This window comes from Epinephelus lanceolatus, chromosome 19 (assembly GCF_041903045.1).
Source record: "Epinephelus lanceolatus isolate andai-2023 chromosome 19, ASM4190304v1, whole genome shotgun sequence".
Lineage (NCBI taxonomy): Eukaryota > Metazoa > Chordata > Actinopteri > Perciformes > Serranidae > Epinephelus > Epinephelus lanceolatus.
In genome coordinates, this window is record NC_135752.1 from 14,002,118 (window position 1) to 14,022,857 (window position 20,740).

At 43.0% G+C, this 20,740-nt stretch overlaps 1 protein-coding gene across 2 annotated transcripts in view; it reads left to right on the forward strand.

Annotated features, from left to right (window-relative positions):
• LOC117270198 (uncharacterized) overlaps positions 1-20,740 on the forward strand; it is a 45,189-nt gene that overhangs the window by 2,377 nt on the left and 22,072 nt on the right. Inside the window, exons 2-3 of one of the 2 annotated variants that reach the window (XM_033647713.2) lie at positions 5,378-9,211; positions 11,981-12,055. In XM_033647713.2, coding sequence (XP_033503604.2) covers positions 6,240-9,211; positions 11,981-12,055 — 3,047 coding nt within the window. In that variant the 5' untranslated portion in view covers positions 5,378-6,239. The remainder of the gene's footprint in view (positions 1-5,377; positions 9,212-11,980; positions 12,056-20,740) is intronic. The other variant, XM_033647714.2, reaches the window with a different exon arrangement.

Genomic DNA, 20,740 nt, shown 5'->3' on the forward strand with positions numbered 1-20,740 from the left:
ATAGGGATTTCATATTAGGCAGAGGATTTTGGTCAAAAGAGGACAGATGGAACAAATCATTTCTGGCACCCGCACTCTTAAAGTTAGAAGTAATCCGGCCATCCTTCAAGGAAACTGGAACAAGTAGGGTAGCTGGCCGCGATGTCTTCTTAAGTGATGAGCTGGCCAGTGACTTTGTGAGCTGACATTTGTGTATGTTTGTGCAATTATGATATTTAACCCTGAAATATTTGCATCCTGTGCTGCTAGATGAATAATTTCAATATCAAAGTATTGAAAATGACACAAACCTTCAAATGTCTATCCTTCTGAGGAACAGTCCTGAGATACTGAGCGGCAAAGTTTGCCCACAGCAAAGTTTTTGTGTTATTTCTGAAAATGTTTTTAGACTTTTAGACTGACTGAATATCACAGACTTGTTTGTACAACTGTCTATCAAAACAAACCAGCATGGAGTGCACCAACCTTCCCAAGTAATTTGTGCAGATTTCATTGTGACATATGAACCTCTTTAGCCAGCTTCCTCTTCATTGCCGCCCACTTCTCCGCATTTTCAGTGAGTCAAGCAGACATGAAAAATAAATGTGAGTGTGAGGTGAAAAGGAAATAACAAGACTATCAGGCTCAAACCTCTTAGTTAAAAACACTGTTTAAAGTGACCGGTGCACTCTTAAACCTGCAATAACTGATGTTTTTTTTTTTGGCCACTTGGCGTCAGTGGAAAAGAGCTGTAACCACAAGACTGACATATAAGTTTATAAGGCAAATGTACAAGCAAATACTGGCTTATTTACACATCCAACTGTTACAAAACAACATTAATCATCATTAAGACTTATGTTGCTGTTAACGTGATGAATACAAGTCCAGAATTCACTCACTTTAAAGGGACAGTTCACCCTAAAATCAAAAAATACATATTTTCCTCTCACCTGTAGTGCTATTTATCAGTCTAGATTTTTGTGGTTGCAGAGTGTCGGAGATATCAGCTGTAGAGACGTCTGCCTTCTCTCGAATATAATGGAACTAGATGGCACTCAGCTTGTGGGGCTGAAAGCGCCAAAAAAATAAATTTAAAAAAGCTCAACAGCAATGTCTCTTTCCAGAAATCATGACCCAGTTATTCAAGATAATCCACAGACCTTGTTGTGAGCAGTTTCATGTAAGAACTAAGTTCTTTCTATCGAACTACACCCTCCAATCGTATTACTGCTCAGAAGGAAGCGTGCATCTACTCATGGACAAGAGGCTCGTGCTTGTAACGGTGCGAGATGTAAACACTAATGGCATCCTCGTCAGCTGAGCTGTAACAGTTGCTAGCTTAATGGTGCTAGGTGAGTTAGCACAAGGTGCATGCTTCCGTCTGTGTGGTGATAGTATATGAAACAGCTCACAACAAATGTGAAATAATTTGAGTAACCAGGTCATGATTTCTGGAAAGAGACATTGCTGCTGAGTTTTTCCAATATATTTTTTTTGGTGCTTTGAACACCACAAGCTGAGTGCCATCTAGTTCCATTATATTTCAGAGAAGGCGGGCATTTCTACAGCTGATATCTCCAACACTCTGCAACTCACACCAAAAAAATCTGGACTAATGAGTGAGAGGAAAAATCAGCTCTGTTTTGATTTTGGGGTGGACTGATCCTTTAATCTCTACGGGAACCCCTGAGGGAATTATCTGGCTCTTTAGTTAAATGCCTCAGTGTTTACCAGCACCAACAGTTGCAAACTCTATCTGTCTTTTCTATTGTTGGTGACAACTAAAGCTGCAAAACTGAAATATGTGTTGGCCCGCTCAGCCACGGCATTCACCATTAGGGCGATAACTTTATTTTGATGAAGAGAAAACAATTGGTAGAAAGGCCCTTTGTTTCAAGATGCAGATTTTTAATATTTTAATACCCATACTGCAGCTTGTTCCTGGTGAAATATGGCTCGCCGTGATGGCTGACTGTAACTGGCCAAGCTGAATGCCAGTACACAGTCATAAACAAACAAACCAGCATTTACATCTTGCTGCTATTACAAAAGTGTCTGACAGGAATAACAATGGTTGTGTTTCACTGTGTTGCCTCGGGTATATAATGAATTAAGAATCGTAATTTAATTTGTGTTTGTTTGTGTAATTTAATTTGCTGTTAAGCATGATCGGGCTTAAGATTTCATCAGTCAGAGGGAGCTGCATCAGTAACACTGTGTTCAGCTCTGGGTATCAGCAATGAAGGAATTTTCATAGCTCAAGACAGATCCCAGACCAGTGAGGATGATGCCTTTACATGCTTTATTTACATGCTTTACTTATTCATATACTTTTTTTTCTAATAACAGTTTGTCACAGATAGATTGTGGTTGACTTCTGCTTCAGCGTTGCTTATATATGCATGTGGATCTGTTTACATACAAATCAGTGTGCCTGCAAAGTCCTTTATGGGCTTACATCTGCATTTTTTAATGTGCTTGCTGGTTTTATTGTATCAAATAAAACCAAACATCCCCCTGTTTGAGACATCGCAGTGCTGCACACATTGCTTACCAAAAAAAATATTCATCTACAGGCAACTCTAAAGGAGTTGTTCCTGAATTTGAGATCCCTTTGGACAAGAATGCAAACACCACAAAGGCTCCTGCACATTTACATCTGTTCTGTGAGCCGACTGCGTTGTAAATCCCTCTGACAGAGCGCAGGTATAACTCTTACCCTTCCTTTTGCTCACAGGGCCAATAACTGATCATATAGCTTTTCTTAGTTCTTCTCCAGTTCCCCCTTAAATGCCCTGACACGCTGATGCTCCTGATTTACCACTTCACTGAACCCTAACCATGACATTTCCTCTGCTGCCAGGGGTTGTTCCCTCCTGCTTTGCTCCCTGTCCCCCCTACCTCCGCCTGTCTGTCTCCCTCCGCCTCGTCTCCCTCCTACTTATTCAGATTCCTACTCCTCTCAGTTTGCTACGTGTCTCATAGCATCTCTAAATATAACCAAGCATGTCTACCTCCACTCCTTCCTCTTCCTCTCTGTGCCTCCTCTTCATCTCAGTCCTGTCTGACAAATTTAAGCGTGCCTAGACAATCCGATCTGACATGCCTTTACATAACAATTCAATCCACAGCACCTTCCACCTCCTCAGCACAGTGAGGCCCAAAGGTGTGTTATTGGCATGAATGCAATTTTCAACATCCCTGAACTCAGGATCTTATTAAATCTGCACTACCACAATCTTGGCCTCTCGTGTTTTGCATGCATCAGATATGTTTCTCGGCGTCAGCACGGCTAAGCATAGGGAGATCAGATGTGACCTTAGCATTATCATCACACACACACACACACACACATACACAGGGAAGAGGATAGGAGCCTATACTCATAGTAAAGCCTTCTCAGAGAGGTAGGCAGCTAGCAAAGGAGTCTGTGGTAAATCTTAAATAATAACCGAAAAGAGTTATGACCCTTGCTGGCATTATGCCGTCACACACCTTCTTCCTCCTGCCTGGTGATTTATCTCTCGTCTGCCAATAAAGCTCAACATGAAAATGTCACATGTGGGAAAGAGCTGGCCTTAGCCACAGGAGTGAGCCCATGCAGCATTAAGACGGTCTGGATTCATTAAACTGTCAGTGTAAATTTTGATCCAAAGGTAGTTTGCGGGCGGAGAGGGAACTGTGGTGAGGATGGGATATGGGACCGAAAAAAAGAGGCAGCGGTGGGAGATTGCAGCGAAGCAAGTGGTGGTAGAGGAAGGAAAGATATAAGTGACAGTGGTTGGGGAGAGAGAGAGGAGTCAGATGGAGGAAAGATAGAAAGAGGGTAGAGTCAGGATGACACCCCATAGAATGAGTAAAGGTAATGGTCCTGCGACTGGTAGATGAAACTCGGAGGAAAATCTGTCAGGGTGAATGTTGAAAGCGGAGTGCTTTTTACAAGAAATGGGAAGACTGACGACGGGAGTGAAATGGGACACTAATGAAAAAACAGGAGGAGTGGAAACCCAGGGAGAAAATCATCAAGGTCAAATGGACAGTGTGGATCAATAACATGCTATATATATACATTTGCTTTTGTTTTAAGCCTCTGTAGATCAAGATTCAGTCCTCCTTAGTGTCTCCCATTCGGTCCTCTGCAGCTCATCTATATGCACTGCAGTGATAAGAAAGTAAAATGAAAAGGAATCCTGTGGTTTGTTTCCAAATCCAATAATATATCTGAGTGTGTGTATGGTTGATATTTCCCCTCAAGACTCTGTCAGCTGTGACTTTAATCATAATTAATCCTAATAACCATGTTTTTAAAGGGGTTGACGGTGGGGGCGCGGTTGTGACAAAGATCCTCCTCTTCGGAGCCGGGTGAAAGAAAGAGGGGAAACAGAGGAAAACAGTGGACGTAAATAAAAGTGGCAGCCCCTCGGGTATCTCTCTCCCTAAATAACCTGGGAGCTGTGAAGGAGTCACTAATTACCCCTCCCACAGAGAAGAGGGGGGGAAACAGAGTAACGGCCAGTCACACTCGCGCACAGAATTAGCCTGGCCCTGTCAGTGTCAGGGGCTATCACAGGGAGATAACAAGGCACAGATCCATAGATCGTGTAAGGCAAACGACAGCATCACGCCCGACTGCCAGTGGCACAGACAGGAAATGGAAGTGATATATATACGTATCAAGGCCGTAGATCGTCAAAAACAGGCCGCGGAATCAGTGTGACGAGAGCATACTACTAAATACAGCGAGGCAGACAGACTGTCACACAGTGACCAGATGAATCAGAAAGGATGTCACCATGGCAGATCATCAAGGACTGATAACAGGGCCACAGACTGTTAAACATGGAGGAAAAGAAAAATCTGTAAGACACACGCACATGAGGAATAACAGTCACAGTGTGCGCCCAGGAGCAGGAATAACACTGAATACCACCAGAACGGCTGCTACCACAACACAGCTACTTTAAACAATAATGTTAATGCATGCATACAAAAGACAGGCATTAGATGTTAAAAAAGGGAATCACAGAGAGAGGAATATCAAATGCACATAAACCATAAGTATCCCCTTCAGCCAATGTGAACAGGCCCTAATTATAATCTCTCCACTTGTTTTCTATGGATATTCTGCTATCACTGATGATATACCGAGTGACTTTCCTATATTCTGTTTTTCTTTTGCCACCTACATCCTTTCATTACTTTTTCTGAATTCATGTCTTTTTTTTCTTCCCTCCTGCGTTGACCCCGCTCTCATGCATTTTTAAAATAGCTGCCTATCTTATATCTCCTTCAATATCCCGATGAACGAGCACATCGTGTTTCAATGGAAATGCAATAATATGGAAACAATTACAGTCCCTTACTCCTTCTGTCTCTGTCTTTGTCTTCTCTTCAGGAACTCACGCTGTCTCCAACCATGAGAGAATGAGTCACTGAGAGAAGAGCTGAGAGAGGAAAGAAACCAAGAGCGAGAGTGATAAAATCAAAAGGAACGGAGGGAGAACAAAAAAAAAGTTGAAACAGATAGGCCATTATGGGAAAGTACGCAGGCCCATCCCATACTTTGGCCATCCAATCTCCTGAGGACCCAGGGGACAAAGCAGGTGGAGAAGGAAGGGCCGCCAAGTAGACAAGCCAATGTGATGGACACGGCAAGGATGGACAGGCTGCATTTTCTTCATCCCTGCTCATTTGCCGGTAACCTCTCTGGCCTCTTTAAGAGTTTGTCTCCCTGGAAAGTTAAGGAGAAGTAAGGGGCAAATGTGCACAACTTCAGAAGACATGAGAGAATATTGACACTTCTCACATGCTCATTTTAAAGAGTATTTGATGCTGCATATATTTATTTTTGTACAAGGGTAAGATAAAGGCTAACCCAAAGAGGTTAGCATTCATCACAGTGATCTTGACTTAATTTTTACTTGCTGTGCTTAATATTACTACACCTTGAACTGTGAATATGGTAATCCATCCTTTCTAGAGGACAATCTTAGTTGCAAAGGAAGTCCTTGGTGTATAGATTTGTGATAACCTGAGCAGCTGCACACAATCCTATAAAGAAGTTTATCTTATGAAGTCTGTTATGTGATGACACTGGAACTCAGTCAATCAATTGTACAGCTCTCTCACTGTTATAATGAATATATAGTAAAGGGGAGATCACTTATCTTGTTGACGCACTGACACAACTAGGCCTTCACAACATCAAACTGCCTGCAGAGCCTGTGGATGTTGGGGGAGCGAGAGAGACAAGAGAAATGGTGAGCAAAGAGCCCAACCACTTGCTCACAGGCCAAACCAACGGCAAGAGCACCTTGGCGGACAAGCTGCCCGGGACAATGACTGTGCGCTCTGTGCTGCTTAATCGAGACTCCCCAGATATCGAGAGCCGCCTCAAGCGCCGCCGCAACCGCACCCACCAGGTCCGCTTCAAGGACCTGGAGGATGGCAGCAGCAGCAGTGGCAACAGTGGAACGGGAGAAAACAATAGCCATCAGAGGCCTGCCACAGACTGTGACAGCCCACACCCTCTTCGCAAACACAACAGCAGGTCCCCCAAGCCATGGATGGACAGGGATGGGCTACGGACTCAGAGTCTACCTGGTCAAACCTCTGTGGTGGGGGCTGTGCGTGGGGACATGGCAAGTACTATAGAGGTGGTGGCTGCTTTCTTAGCCCGAGCCCCTCCTCATCCATTGACGCCAGGTCCCACACGTCGATGCTGGGCACCACCACAGACTAACTCTCTAACTTTGCCAATGACACGCAGGCCCAGCACGAGCACCAGCACAGCCATCCAGACCTCCCCATGCCTGAAAAAGCCCCAGTCCCTCTCTTCCACTCACACACGTAGCCACAGCCTTGGGGACTCAGTGGGCATGGATGGGGATGATGAACATGACTCTCAAGACGAGTATCTTACGCACAACCATGTGTCAGGGCCCGGGTCCAAGGATCAGAATGGTCCTCCTGGGCCTGGGGATCGAACTGCAGTGGAACGGAGATCTAAAGCCTCCAGGACAGACATTAAATCAGCTGTTAGTGTGGTAAAGAGCTCCAGGCACAGCTGTCCCCCTTCAGTGCTTCACAACACTGAGCCATTTCACTGTTCCTCTGCATCCTGTCGAGATGGCCCCAAGCGTCAGGGAAGCAGCACTCCCTCAGTGGTCAGGAGGAGAAAGCGGCTGAATCGGACAACAAGTGATCCTGGAAAGGAAGTGCACTACTGCACCACTCCTACTCAGACTGAAAGCCCCTGTTCATCCCCACCACCCACAAATACCAAACTCTGTACCACTCAAGTTCAAACTGAGAGCCCTTCCCCACCTCAAAATTCAAAGTATTGCACCGCCCAAAGTCAAACAGACAGTCAAAATAAATCTTCATCTTTGAGTGACAAACAATGCACAACTCAAATTCAAATCACCAACTCTCGTCCAGCCCTACCTCCGAATGCTGAACAGTGCACCGCTCAAATACAAACAGACTCGCCCTGTCACTCTCCTCCAAATCATGAACCTTGCACTACCCAGACACGAACTTGCAGCCCCTGTGCTTCCCCACCTCTGATAGCATCACCCAGCTCCATGCAAATTCAATCTGAGAGTCCAGTATCCCCAACTGTGTCTCAAGACCCTCCCACCACCCAAGTAACTACTGTGCCTTACTGTACCTCTCCTCCACCTACAAGAGCGCTGATACAGACCCCTGAACACTGCGCCAAACCACCTTGCTCCTCTCCAGCCAAGCCAGCTTGCACCACCCCACCCCCACCCATAGCATCATCCGTTCCTTGCTCTTCTTCTGCACCTACTGTCGTCCAGCACCCTATCCCATATTATACTGTTGTGTCGCCACCTACAACCCCCAGCACAGGTCTTGTCTGCTCCAGTCCTCCCTCAGCTGCGCCATCATGCCCCACCCCAAAGTGCACCTCCCCTGTCCCAAACATATCATCAGCTCCCCCAACCTGCTCCACTCCTACCCCAGCTATAACCCCCAATATAACTCCCATTGACCCCATCAGACATCAAACCACCACCCTGAACGTAACACATCAGCCAACACACAATGAATCAATCCCTACACCTCCTACAAATCTAACACCCTGTACATTTGTAACTCAAACTGCTCTGTCCTGCACCTCCATAACATATTACTCCACCACACATTCAGTTAGTCACCATGCTCCACACCCAAATTCCACTTCACCTTCCTATGCCACTCTCATACAAACCGTGTCTCATTGCAACATCCCATGTCAAGCTCTGCAAAATACCTCTTCTGCCAACACAGGCATAACCCCATACTCCTCCCCCGTCCCCAAACTAAAATCTTGCACTTCTCCGCCTCCACTTGTGAAAACATATGTGTCCACTCTTCCAAATGCACAGCTGTGTACAACACCAACTAAAGCTGTTCCTCTTTATTCTTCCACATTTCGCGCTGCACCACCGTACACGCCCCCCTCTCAGGCGCCCTACCACGCTCAGGATAAGAGGGGCATTCGACTTCCACCTCCTCCCCCGCCACCTCCACCTTACACACCACGCAAAAAGGGAAGTGAACCGCCAGGTCCTGCAATCCGAACACCCATGCTCAGGGCTGACAGCAAGGCCAGCAAGAAAGATAAAGACGGAGAGAAGGAGAAAAAGGAATATATAAAATGTACAGACTCGCCCAAGCTCTGTGAGAGAGCCAGCTCTCTGAAGCACAGAGCTCAAACTCCGCCAGTTGCTGTGATGAAGGGAGAGAAGCAGTCCTCTCCCTCCTCTCCTGCCAAGGCCTGTTTTAAGTCCAGCTGTCTCAGCTCAGCCCAGGCTCAGCTTGGGGCACTACACAAAATGCTCTGCTCAGGACCCAACGCCAGGCCCAACACCCCCAACAGTCAACACCCTCTCCCTCCAAACCAGCAGGGCTGCTCTGGAGCCAGGGGCTGCTCTGCTTCTGGGGAGCAGCCTACAGCTGGGCCCCTGACTGCCACCCAGGCTGACACACTAAGACAGGTCCAGGAGATTCTGGGAGGGTTGGTGTCTGGGGCAAGGTGTAAACTGGACCCATCCAGGGTGACAGAAAAGCTCCTGGGTCCCAACGGACCCCTGCACGACATCCGTAGCCTGCAGACGCAGCTCCACAGCCTGGAGGGGGTCCTGGAGACCAGCCAGAACACCATTAAGGTCCTGCTGGATGTCATTCAAGACCTTGAGAAGAAGGAAGCCGAGAGAGACGGGTGAGGCAATATTTCATTTTGTTCGGCAGTTTACATTGTAGGAATTGAGAGGTAACGCCTGCATACTAACTCCACACCACAAATCTATTTCAGTCAATATTTTAAGCTCAATCAGACCTTCATCAGGTCGTAATACATATTACATTACATAATAGCATGCCTCCAATATTATTATAAAATCATAAACACGCCACCACTGACATTAGTTGCTCTAAAGGCTTTTCACACTTGCATTTAATTAGCCCTGGGCTGACCTAAGGCCATGTTTAGACCGACTTTGGCCAGCCCATCGACACAGTGGAGGTGCCAAGAGTGCTCCGGCAAAAAAATGCAGGGTTGCTATGAGACGTCACTCAGCTCATTGCTTCTGTGGCCAATCAAATACTTGCAAGTAAATATTCATATTTTTATGTGAATTGCTTTGTAACATGAACTACGTATTTTTTACTGTTTTTTTAACCCGTGATCGTTATGATCCTGTCTCATAGTACTATACACTGCTGTTCAGTATTTTGGCCTCTGATAAGCCTTCATATTCATGGATCTTCGACTCAAACTGCCTGTTCTGGTTTGTGTTTTATTCTCTCACCAGTACCTGAAACAACACACCCACACCAATGCAGCCTCTTGTGTTTTTTAATGCTGGGCTGTTTTCCAGGAATGTTAAGGACTGAAATGTCTTCTAGAGCTCACTGCACACAGTTTAGGCACACAGTAACCGTGTTGCAACACTTATATTGGACAATGAAACAAGCGCGTCCTTACTGAACCGATGTGAGAACTGTTGGAGACTGAATTCACACAAAATGATTTTAACCATGTGTTTCTGGTGCTAACCTTGAAAAGTCAAAGGATAACCTCAGCTCTAGAGTGGGGTTTAGTTTAAGGCTCCACGCTCACACATATTAGCCCGAGTATTAACTTTGCTAAGACTGTTCCTGGGTCAGCTTTCACAACACAATCCACATTTGAAAGGTTAAAAACTTTTCACATCATAGGGCGGATGACCCAAAACCTCAGTATTATTTTTCACAACTTATGTCCAAGGTGGTGTTCAAAGGTAGCGCTAACAGTACTGTGAAATGTTGCATAGCCCAAAGGGGTTTGAAAGGGGTTTGTCTGGGTTTAAATGTTGTGTGAAAGCCCTGGGCCAAAAGAGGAGCTATCCCACATTTGAAGTTGTAAATGTGAAATGACTGGAAGCCGTAGGCTAATGGAGCTGTAAACCCAGGGCTAACGGGCCCTCTCAGCCCAGGGCCAAGTGACGTGTGAAAAGCCATCTGGTGATCTGTGGCCAACTTCAACAGTCAGTCTTCGCTTTAGATAGATAGATAGATAGATAGATAGATAGATAGATGGGGAAAGAGAGAAGAACAAACAGCAGGACTTTGCCTAAATTATGAGCGCCTGGTATTTTGGAGACCTGGAAAGTAAATGTCAGCATGTAGCCTAAGTGCCTGCTGTTTTATTCCCAGACAGTTAATTTCTCAAGTGAGAATGTGTTTCTCTCCGCACGCAAAACAAAGAAGGGGCACACATTATAATGCGATCATAGCTTTGCACTAAAAAATTGTCTTCTCTCTCCTGAAGTTGGGTAGACAAGTGGGTTGTTACAGGCTGAATATTCTTCAAAAAGGGAATATCCTCAACCCAGCGGTAATAACCTCGCTGCATCATGTGCTGTGAAAATTACAGATAGATGGTCGTTGTGCCTAAGCTTTGCTGTGATGCAGCTCCTCTATTTATAGCCAATCCCAGCATTGTAAGCGTTGTAAATACTTTGGCAACAAAGCTGCGCGGACACAACACAATGTAAATTTGGTGAGAATGAGAAGGCAAGAGAGGCAGAAGTGGGTAAAACAGCAACAGACAGAGAGGAAGAAACATGAGATTGACAGAAGGCTGGGGAGCATCTGTAGTTATTTTTATGAAGTCTCATGTCAGTCATGCAACTCTCGATCTCAGCCCTTGATTTGCTGGAGGATTTATGTCATGTCAGACCACAGGGAGGGGTTTGGTTTGCACCAATTTCACAGCAGCTCTTTCCTCATGCATGTATGCAGCAGGCAGGGATAGATAGAAATCAGTATTTGGATGTTATCATGTTGGTGGTTTCAGATGCGCCATGCCTCTTAGTGTAAACCCTTTACCATTCTCATCAAGTCTTTAATTAATCTGCTTCCTACATCGTAAGCTGCTTAGTAATTTCTCCCGCCTTATCACACCAAAATAGTACATGATGTGGGGATGAGAGAACTTTTGGATAGGACGCAGAAGACATGGACGGATGTGTGTCTATGAATCCATGGAAAGGCTTGACTGATATCTGAGCAGCGTAATCCAAATCACACTCTTAACACTAATGCCAGCTCTATGCTTTGCAGAACATGTGACTGCACGGCCTTCTGTCTAATAAAGTGACATATCTTGCGTGTTCCAGTATAAGAATTCAGTGATGGGGCTCAGTCTAATGCATGCAGACTTGACTTTTACCTCATAAGCATTGTTTTATGCCTGGAGTGATATAGTGACTCATGGTTTTACGTAACAGCCAGAGCCTGTTGGAAGGGGTATCGTTCATTAAAAAATGATCAGGGGTGATTTCGGAGTAGATTAGATTGGTGTGTTTGCAGGGGTGTGTGTGTGCCAGAAATACGATTCAACAAGGGAAACGATAACCTGAATATGTCTTTGCGGGCTCACACAAACACACACACACAAAACGTCACTCTTTTTCCCCTGATATGTCATCTCTGTGCTTTTCAACAGAAGACATTCATACAGGACCGGACAGGACATTGAGAACTGTGGGACCTGCAGGGACTGCGCCTGCATCATCTACAGGTATGCGGATTGATGTGTCCTCCTGTGAGTGAGAATTTCTGCATATTTATCGCTTGCTTTACATGTGAGCACCGAGAGCGCAGTGCGTGTCTCGGCGCACAGTTATGTGCATCACGCTGTCATTTTGAATCAAATCAGTTTTGGGAGTTCAGTTTTATGGCTCGTTAGGATTGTCGTTCTGCTCTGTGTGACAGCACAGCACTTTGAGTATGGCCACTCCTGGCAGAAACACCGCTGCAGGTTTGATCACTTAACACAGTTATTATTTATTAAGACTCATCACACACACTCTCTCTCTCAGATTTAATGAGGTGAACAACAACACAGATTTAAGTTGTGTGCCCACTTGGTTTCCTCCCTCCTCCTCTGCTCCTCTCATTTTTTTACTCTTCTTATCTCTCTTTTACACACACAGATGCACCCAATGTCAAATACACAAACACACACGCAGAGTTACTGCATAATCATTCCGCTCTGAGATTTGAATTGAAATCAATCAATTAACAAACAGGATTTCACACTTTACAGGAGGGTGAAGAAAGGCAAAAAGAAAAGTGTGGATTGCTATGAAATTGAAATCCCTGCCTCTTAGTTGTAAATGTCAAAATTGCAAAGAGAAAAGGGAGGGGGTTATTAGTCGAAGAGGCAAATCTTGCAGAGGGAGAGGAGAAAGAAATAGTGGAGAGAGGAAAGATGACATTCGGCGCGCTTACGTGCACAAATATTATTTGATTATCTCTGGATTAAACCTGGAGAGCCTGACGCATGAAATAAGTCACTGAAAATGCTATATCTACCTTTTTTTAAGTGGTGATGTTTATTAAAACTTCAGACAGAATTAAAAAATCGTAAATGGACTTGCTCTTGTAAAGCACTCAAAGCACGTTTACACTACATACAAGATTCAGCTATTTATACACTGTGTGCCACCTGCTACTCAGTTCCACACACCGATGGCACAACCATCGGGAGACATTTGGGGTTCAGTATCTTCCCCACGGACACTTTGACATGCGGACTGGAGGAGCTTGGGTTCAAACCAGCAGTCTTCTGATTAGTGGAGGGCTCACTTTACTTCCTTAGCCACAAGGCACATATGCAATTTTGATTTGCACAAATGATTTCCTTTCTGTAATATATATTAAACATCCAGCTTTTACAACAATTAATTTATCTCAATTGTGCTTTTTCATAAAAAGAAAAATATACTTTTCCTATTTTCTTTATTTATGTTTGAATAATATTTTACATAAGATTTTATTTACATGTGTGTTCTGTATCTATATTACATTTACAATATATATGTATACCTTTGCATATTTTAAATATATTGATCTGTTGCATTTTTCTGCATTGATTTATTTATTTTTTCGCAAGTGGCAACCTCCAGGCCTGGCCACATGAGGCTGGCTGTCAGAATCCCCACTAACCCCCCTGTTAAAACACCCAACTTAACATCAGCAATAAACATGTTTATTGCTGCTGTTATGTTTACAGCCTGGTACAAAAACAGTTTTGGTCTCTATAGCTAATTTCAACATTTATTAAAACTGTACAGAGAGTGAATTTTATAACTCACCTGTCTACATTTTATTAAGGCTTAAACTTGCATCTTAAAGGGTGCGCCCACATCACTAAAGTATATGAGTCAGATCCAGCCCTTGTTCCTCCACAGCTCCACCCTCTTGTCCAAATATGGTCACTTCTGACTTCAGAAATCCAAGATGGCGACGGCCAAAATGCCAAACTTGAGGCTTGAGTCCACAAACCAATGGGTGACATCACCCTGGCTATGTCCATTTTTTATTGCAGTCTATGATTTATTGCTGTCTTTTTATAGCGTATTTTACTTCAGTATATATTATAAATTGTATTATAAGCAATTATATTTGTCAAAATAATTGATAGAGTGTTTGACCTTCAAATCTATAAAAACAATGCACTGTCTACTGTATCTTATTTAATACAAACATTTTCACAACAATAAAGCTGCTTCAATTAAGCAAATTTTGCTTGAAATTTTGGTTAAAAATACAAATCTTACCTCAACTTTCCTCAGTTTTTGAAAAGTGACTTACTTTATAAATCATGTGCAACAAGGAGGCCATCTTGAATTTGGTAACTAGAACCTCCAACTTCCTGCATTACACTGATAATCCTCTAGGGGGCAGTTAGCATGAGCCAGATTGTATGCAATAGGTTTGTCAGGTAATTATTGATCTTGTCTCAGAAACAAATGGCGCTATAGGGTTAGTGCAGCACTCTGATCATTTAAACTCTCATGTAAACACCTCAGAGGGGTTATGTCAAATTATGTCATAAATCTGAGGAAGCGTAACCCAATTAACGGGCCAAGATTCATCATCAGTCTCTTTAATTGTGGACTGGAGCTGTGAAATGTGCCATGCATACTTCCTAGACTGATTGCTCTCAGTGATTTGATTGTACATACTCACCTACTCACTCATTTATTATTTATTACTCGGCAACTTTAATAAGGTGTTTCCTGTAGCTACAACACATCCTCGACATTAACCTGATTGTCAAACAAATTCAATTATTGCTGAAGTTTAAATTACTGTACAGCGCATAAATGATTCATTCTAATCTGGTTATTTTCAGTAATTTATTTATAGTGTGCATGCAAACCTCCTCAATCAAGAAACAGAGAAGAGGAAGAAAGACAGTGGGGGAGGACGAGGAGAAAGACAGTTGAGGATAAGAGAGAGGAAAAAAAAGATCTGTGAGAAAAGATCTGAGATTTAGAAATGAGAAAAGAAAAAGAGAGTAGAGGGAGCAGGAGCCTGTAAAGAAAATGATTCATTCAGAAACTAAATACAGCTTCATCTTGAAAGATTAGAATATTACAGTGAGGGTTACTGCTCAGGAATGTCTGTGTGAAGCAGAGATAGTATCTCATCTTGAAGAAAGGGAATACGGAATACAGATGATGGCTGAGAGTTACGTGAGAAATATTAGACTTAATATTTCACTGCTCAGTTGACGTCTCAAGCCACTGTTTTATGGTCAGATGAGGACTTATCGCTCAATTGACCTGTCGAGTCGACATGCTTCTTTCATGTGTGACAAGAGGATTTTCCTGCTTTAGAGGGGAGGAGATTTTCTTTTCTTTGAGGCTCAAGTTGAGCTGAGTCTAAAAAGGAGAATTTGGCAGCAATAGAGAGGAAGGTGTTGGAGGAAGAAGAAAAAAAAAAAGATAAAGTGAAGCCCGGAAAGGAGTGAGTGATGGAAAAGCCATAAAATCTGACAGGACAGATTCCATCAATTAAAAAGCTTCTTGAAGAAGTCTTAGCCCTCAAAGAAAAGCAGAGCTCAGCACATCACACAGTATCAATCTAGCTGAAAAGCTCAGACAGCAATATATTTAGAAAAATCATTTTCATGCAAGAATTTCGTCCTCTCCCAATGAGTAAAAAATTGACCTGAGTAAATTTAAAGTCACACAACTGCATTTTAAAGCTGCTTTAATCAATATTTTCACATTGACAGTAGATCAAACATTTAATGTGAAAGAGGTTGCTCATACAGAAGTTATGAAGCCACAGATATTATTATCTAACTCTGCAGTTCCCTTCTAAGTGACTTTCAGCTCCTTGTTTTGGTTTTTGGCCACACAGCTTTAATGATTAGGTTCACTCTCAGAGCTCTCATATCATTTGTTTTCAACTACAGCAGGCAGGGATGTAAACAAATACATGAATACATATACAGACAAAGATACGATTGTGTAGTTCGCAGTAGAATTCACGTATTGAATATGGGCAAAAACAACATTTTATATTGGCCAAGATTTTTGGAGCTGTGCACACTGCTGTTTTTCATTATAGTTATGTAGTTACTAGTGTTGTACTAGTTATTAATTAAAGTTGTGTAATTAGTTACAGTTACTACGTACTTCTCTCAAAAGTAATGAATTACTTTACCAATTACTACATATAAAAGTAATAAGTTACTAGGGAAAATTAACTTTTTTGTTACTTATAAAACAATTGCTTCAATTCTCTTGTTATTGCACATATAGCTGTAACAGTGTGTTGCTACTGTGGCACAGTGTGGGATGAGACAATTATCAATGATTGTACCCATTATCACCATGATGAGCAGTAAGTAGTGGAACAATAAAAGACTAAGAAGAATAGAAATGGTACAGTTATTGATATGGCATGGTTGTTTTAAACCTTTACTTTATTGAATGTACAGAACAATTACTGTATTTGATATATACTGTTGCCGTAATATAAAATTACATATACAGTGATAGAAGACGTTGGTCACCCACCTCTAGAGTGGAGTATGTAACAGCTAAAGAGACAGATATTTCCCTCAGGAGTTGGTGGAGAGCGGAGACCAAAATGACTCCAAATGAATGCTAATGTTGCCCCGTGTCTGCTGGATGTATAAATAGGCAGCAGTTGCTAACAAGTACCTTATTAACATCATCAGGTGATGTCATTGGGTTGAGCCAAATCTTCGGAATGAGACAAGCATACGTTACGGATAATGTACGAACAGGTATCATCTGAGTCAGTATCTGTACTTTGTGTAGCTCTTACTCCTGTGATTTAAAAAAAAAAAAAAAAAAGATCTAAAGTTCAATTCTGAGGCTCCTCTGTAAATAGTTTTCAAATTAATAATATACTGTATAATATACTGTATATACCATCCTCTGATCAACCCATATCAAATTCAGGTTTTAAAACAGCTTTGATTAGCCTCCACTATTTCCATTTAAACTCCGCCCAATTCTGGTTGTAACCCTGCCCAGTCAAAGGACAGATACAGACACAGATAAAAGTAATGATGTACTCGCTTTTCCCTAATGTCGACATTACCCCCTTTCACACTGCCAGATTTTCCGTGAATGTTGGGCCGTTTTGCCGGCAAGCTGCGAGCGTTTAGACACACAGAAATGGATTGGCAAGTTGATCCGAGGTGCCCAATTTTCCACCGTGTAGGGGTTAACGTATTGGCGGAACCTTTTTGGTTAAAAAAAAACGTGGTGCCCTTCCGCCACGGGAGGGGCTGTTGATGACTTGTGGGAGGAGCTGTTGATGACACCGCACGTGCGACCCACTGGCGGTGGATAAACAGGTAACAGCTGATAGCAGGCGAGCAGCTAGTAGCAAGAGGGAAACGCAAACCTGACAGACACTGTAAAGATGAGCAACTGGGAAGACAAAGAATTGCGCGCCCTCCTTGCCCTCGCAAACGAAGAGGCCATTAACCGTCAAATGAGGGGAACGGTGAAAGACAGGCCAACTTAGGAAGGAGAGAATCGCCGAAGGACTGATTAGCCACAGCTTCCTTCGGAGTACGTCACTGTTAACGTCACACGCTGAGCTACACATTTTGTTGCCCGATTTTGTTTTTATACTGCCAATGCTGAAAGAAAACTGATTGGGCTTTCCTGCAAATTTGCACAATTCCTATTTAAAAAGGGCTATTGTGTGTACAGCTTGTTGTGCTGCCCCCAAGTGGCCAAAAAATGAATAAATAAATAATTGAATGGAGTTTTAAATTTTATTGGTAATCCTTAAGCTTTCAAAGAAATCATGTAAGTCGTGATTAAGTTTGTTTAAAACTGTGCACAATACATGGCGAATATTTCCATTAGTTGTAAAAAAAAAAAAAAAAAATGCACTGAAAAACATCAATATTTAGTTTGAACGTGTTTGTGCATGAATTAAAGTCTGTATGATAATATCATATTGTTTTATTTGATTAGTTGTTTTTTTATTTTAAAAAAACACAAAAGGGAAAAATCTGTCGTATCTATTCAAAAAGGGGGAATAGCAGGAAATCGCAAACATTAGTTAAAAAAATTCTAGACAAATAAAAGTCTAAGAAAAAAAATATTGATATGTCAAGTACAAAACTATTATGACACACAACTAGTGTGTCACTGTGTGTTTGCACACAGAGCTTTGTTCTCCAGTCGCTCAGGACATCTTTCAGAGCAGAGCTTATGTAAAAATGCTAATGACACTTAAAGCATGCAAATGTAAATACTAGTGGCTACAGAATGTAACATTTTGAACATTTTGTACTCAACCAACACTCATAAATAAGCGCTTCATTTGTTCTGGTTTTTAAGGGTCTCACATTACATGAAGAATAATGCATGATGTATCTGATGTTATTTATCCGGCACCAGTGGCACATTAACTGCATGTTCATACGTGAATGTGATTGTGTGGTTGTGCACGAGTGTTAATTAGCGAGTGCAGTTGTGATTTTCCTTTCTGCTAATGGCGAATGTGCCGTATGGAACAAAGTAGGGTCTAACAAGGAACTGTTGTGCTTAATCCCCGAGGAGTTTGCGGAGACGGCAGCCTAATCAGATCTGTACTGTGCTGCTTTATCTCTGCTACTGCTCTGTCTATTGCTCGATCACGCATTTCGCTGGAGGAGCTTGATGGGCTGCTGCTCTGAGATGGATTAATGACTCTCCGGACCATACGTTTTCAGCTAAACTATGAGTCCACTAAGAGTTTTTTCTTTTTTTTTTCCCAAACACAATCCGTCATCGCCTTCGCTGAACAGCAGATAATTGAGAAAAGGCTTGCTGAGGAAGCATTCTTGCTCTTTCTCTCTTTCCTGCTAGCCGACTGTTATCTTTGGGGATGCCACTCACGCTTGTTTGATATCTGTACTGTGGCCTCGTTTCACACTCGCATTGTTTTCTCTCTGTTCCTGTCATTCACAGTCTGTGCAGACTCTTTTAAGCATCCTATTTGTCAATGAATGCCTCTTCACATCAGCGATATGAATATGCATGCCAGGCGCAGTGGTGGTGGTGGTGGTGGTGGTGGTGGTAGGGTGGAGGATTCCTCTACGGAGTCTCCAAGACTCGTAGGACGAGGGCCGCAGACTAATCCATTGGGAGGGCTTGAGACGAACATTTTGTGACAGCGCCTACAGAAACAACTCATCACTCGCCATTCTCACCACACACCCATCATGAATCAGCGCTTCCTGACACACATCTCCACTGACACAACATCGCATGACGGGGCCGGATACTCGCACGCTGTCCTTCGATTGCAATAGACCAGAGAGTGAGTTGGTGGAGCATAAGAGACTCCGCAGACTGGGCACTGGGAAGGAATTTGGGATGACTCTTAATGCATCTCAATAGCTCCAACTTTTTTTTTTTCTCTCACCGTGTATCCCTCATTCACTCTCCTTCCTTTTTTTTAAACTCTAGTGTGCAGTGAAATATTCATCCACATTAAAAATGAATCACAGCGGCTTTAAAAGATTTTAAAAAGTAATAATAGTGTTAAAGGAGACCTGGAGACATCTCACCGTTGGCTCAGCGCGGGTGAAGGATGGCTGCCAGACACGTTTGTCCGATAGATCCCCATGATGGAGCAGCGCTGCACATCTTGCATGGTTAAACAGGCTGTGTAATATAGCCTGATGAGTTTCAGGGGGAATTAAGTGATTGCGTTATAAAATTCACCGTTCAGGGAAATAATATGCAGCTTCTTTGTGTGTCTGAGTTGAGGGAATATGAAGTCTTACTCCAAAGTGGAGAATCTAGTAAGAACAATGTATAGTGTCTTTGCTGTCACTCAAGTCAGTGTTAAGAGCAGTGGGCTGCGGTGCATGGAGCCCTCATTCACACTACTCCTGCCCTCTATAATGTGCTTCTGGAGTGCTACTCCTCAGCTTGGGCTCACTTTTCCTTTCACTGCCTTTGATTCACTTTCTCATGTGGCCCAGAAGGGCATAGCAGTCCAATTCAAATACTCTCCACATGGTCCCAACACTGGCCTATAGCTACTGACAGCTCCTCATTGTCCTGGTTTTATCCGGAGGAATACGGTACTTTACAGACATCAGAAAGAGGCGTCTTTTCCAGTAGATTGCTTGTGTCACTTCCTCCGCTCTCTCCCCCCCTTTTTCTCCGTTTTTCTGCGCTTTGAATATAAATACATTTCACACCTAAATGGGGATGAGGGGAAGTGGTGCAAACTCACAGCCCCGGATTGGGTGTAGGAGCAGCAGGAAAGAGGGGTGAGAGGAGCGTCAGGGAGGAGGTGAGGAGGAAAGATTGCCTCAGCAGCTGCTTACAGCTTTGCTTTCCCTTCCACGGCCAAATGAAGCAGAACCCGAGGTGTTTCTGTGCACAGTTTATTCAGGGAAACCAACATCTGCACCATAACATACAGTGTGCAAATGAGCAGAAACTTGTCCAGAATAAATCTGTGCCTCGGTGTGTGCACATTCTGCTGAGTTCCTCTGAAACACAGTGATGTGTGAGCAAATTATAGATGAACTTCTCATGTTAACGGTCACAGGGATATTTTTGAACCTGTATCCAGCCTCCAGCCATTCATTAAACATTGACAATTCTCTGCCATTATCATAACAGGCAGTGAAAAGACCTGACTGAATAGAATATAAAATGAATTCCCAGGGAAATACAGAGGTTAAGAGAAAGGAGAAGAGGGAAAGTGCATCTGTATTTGAAGAAGCAACAAAGCAAAAGAGACAGAAAGACGAAATAGAACAGAGTATACATTTCACTGACAGAAAAATATACGTGTGTGTGTGTGTTTGTGTTTGTGTGTGTGTGTGTGTGTGTGTGTGTATGAAAGACAGAGAAGACATAATATGAATTTTAAAAGCAACTTTTAAAAAAACAAATCAGGCAGC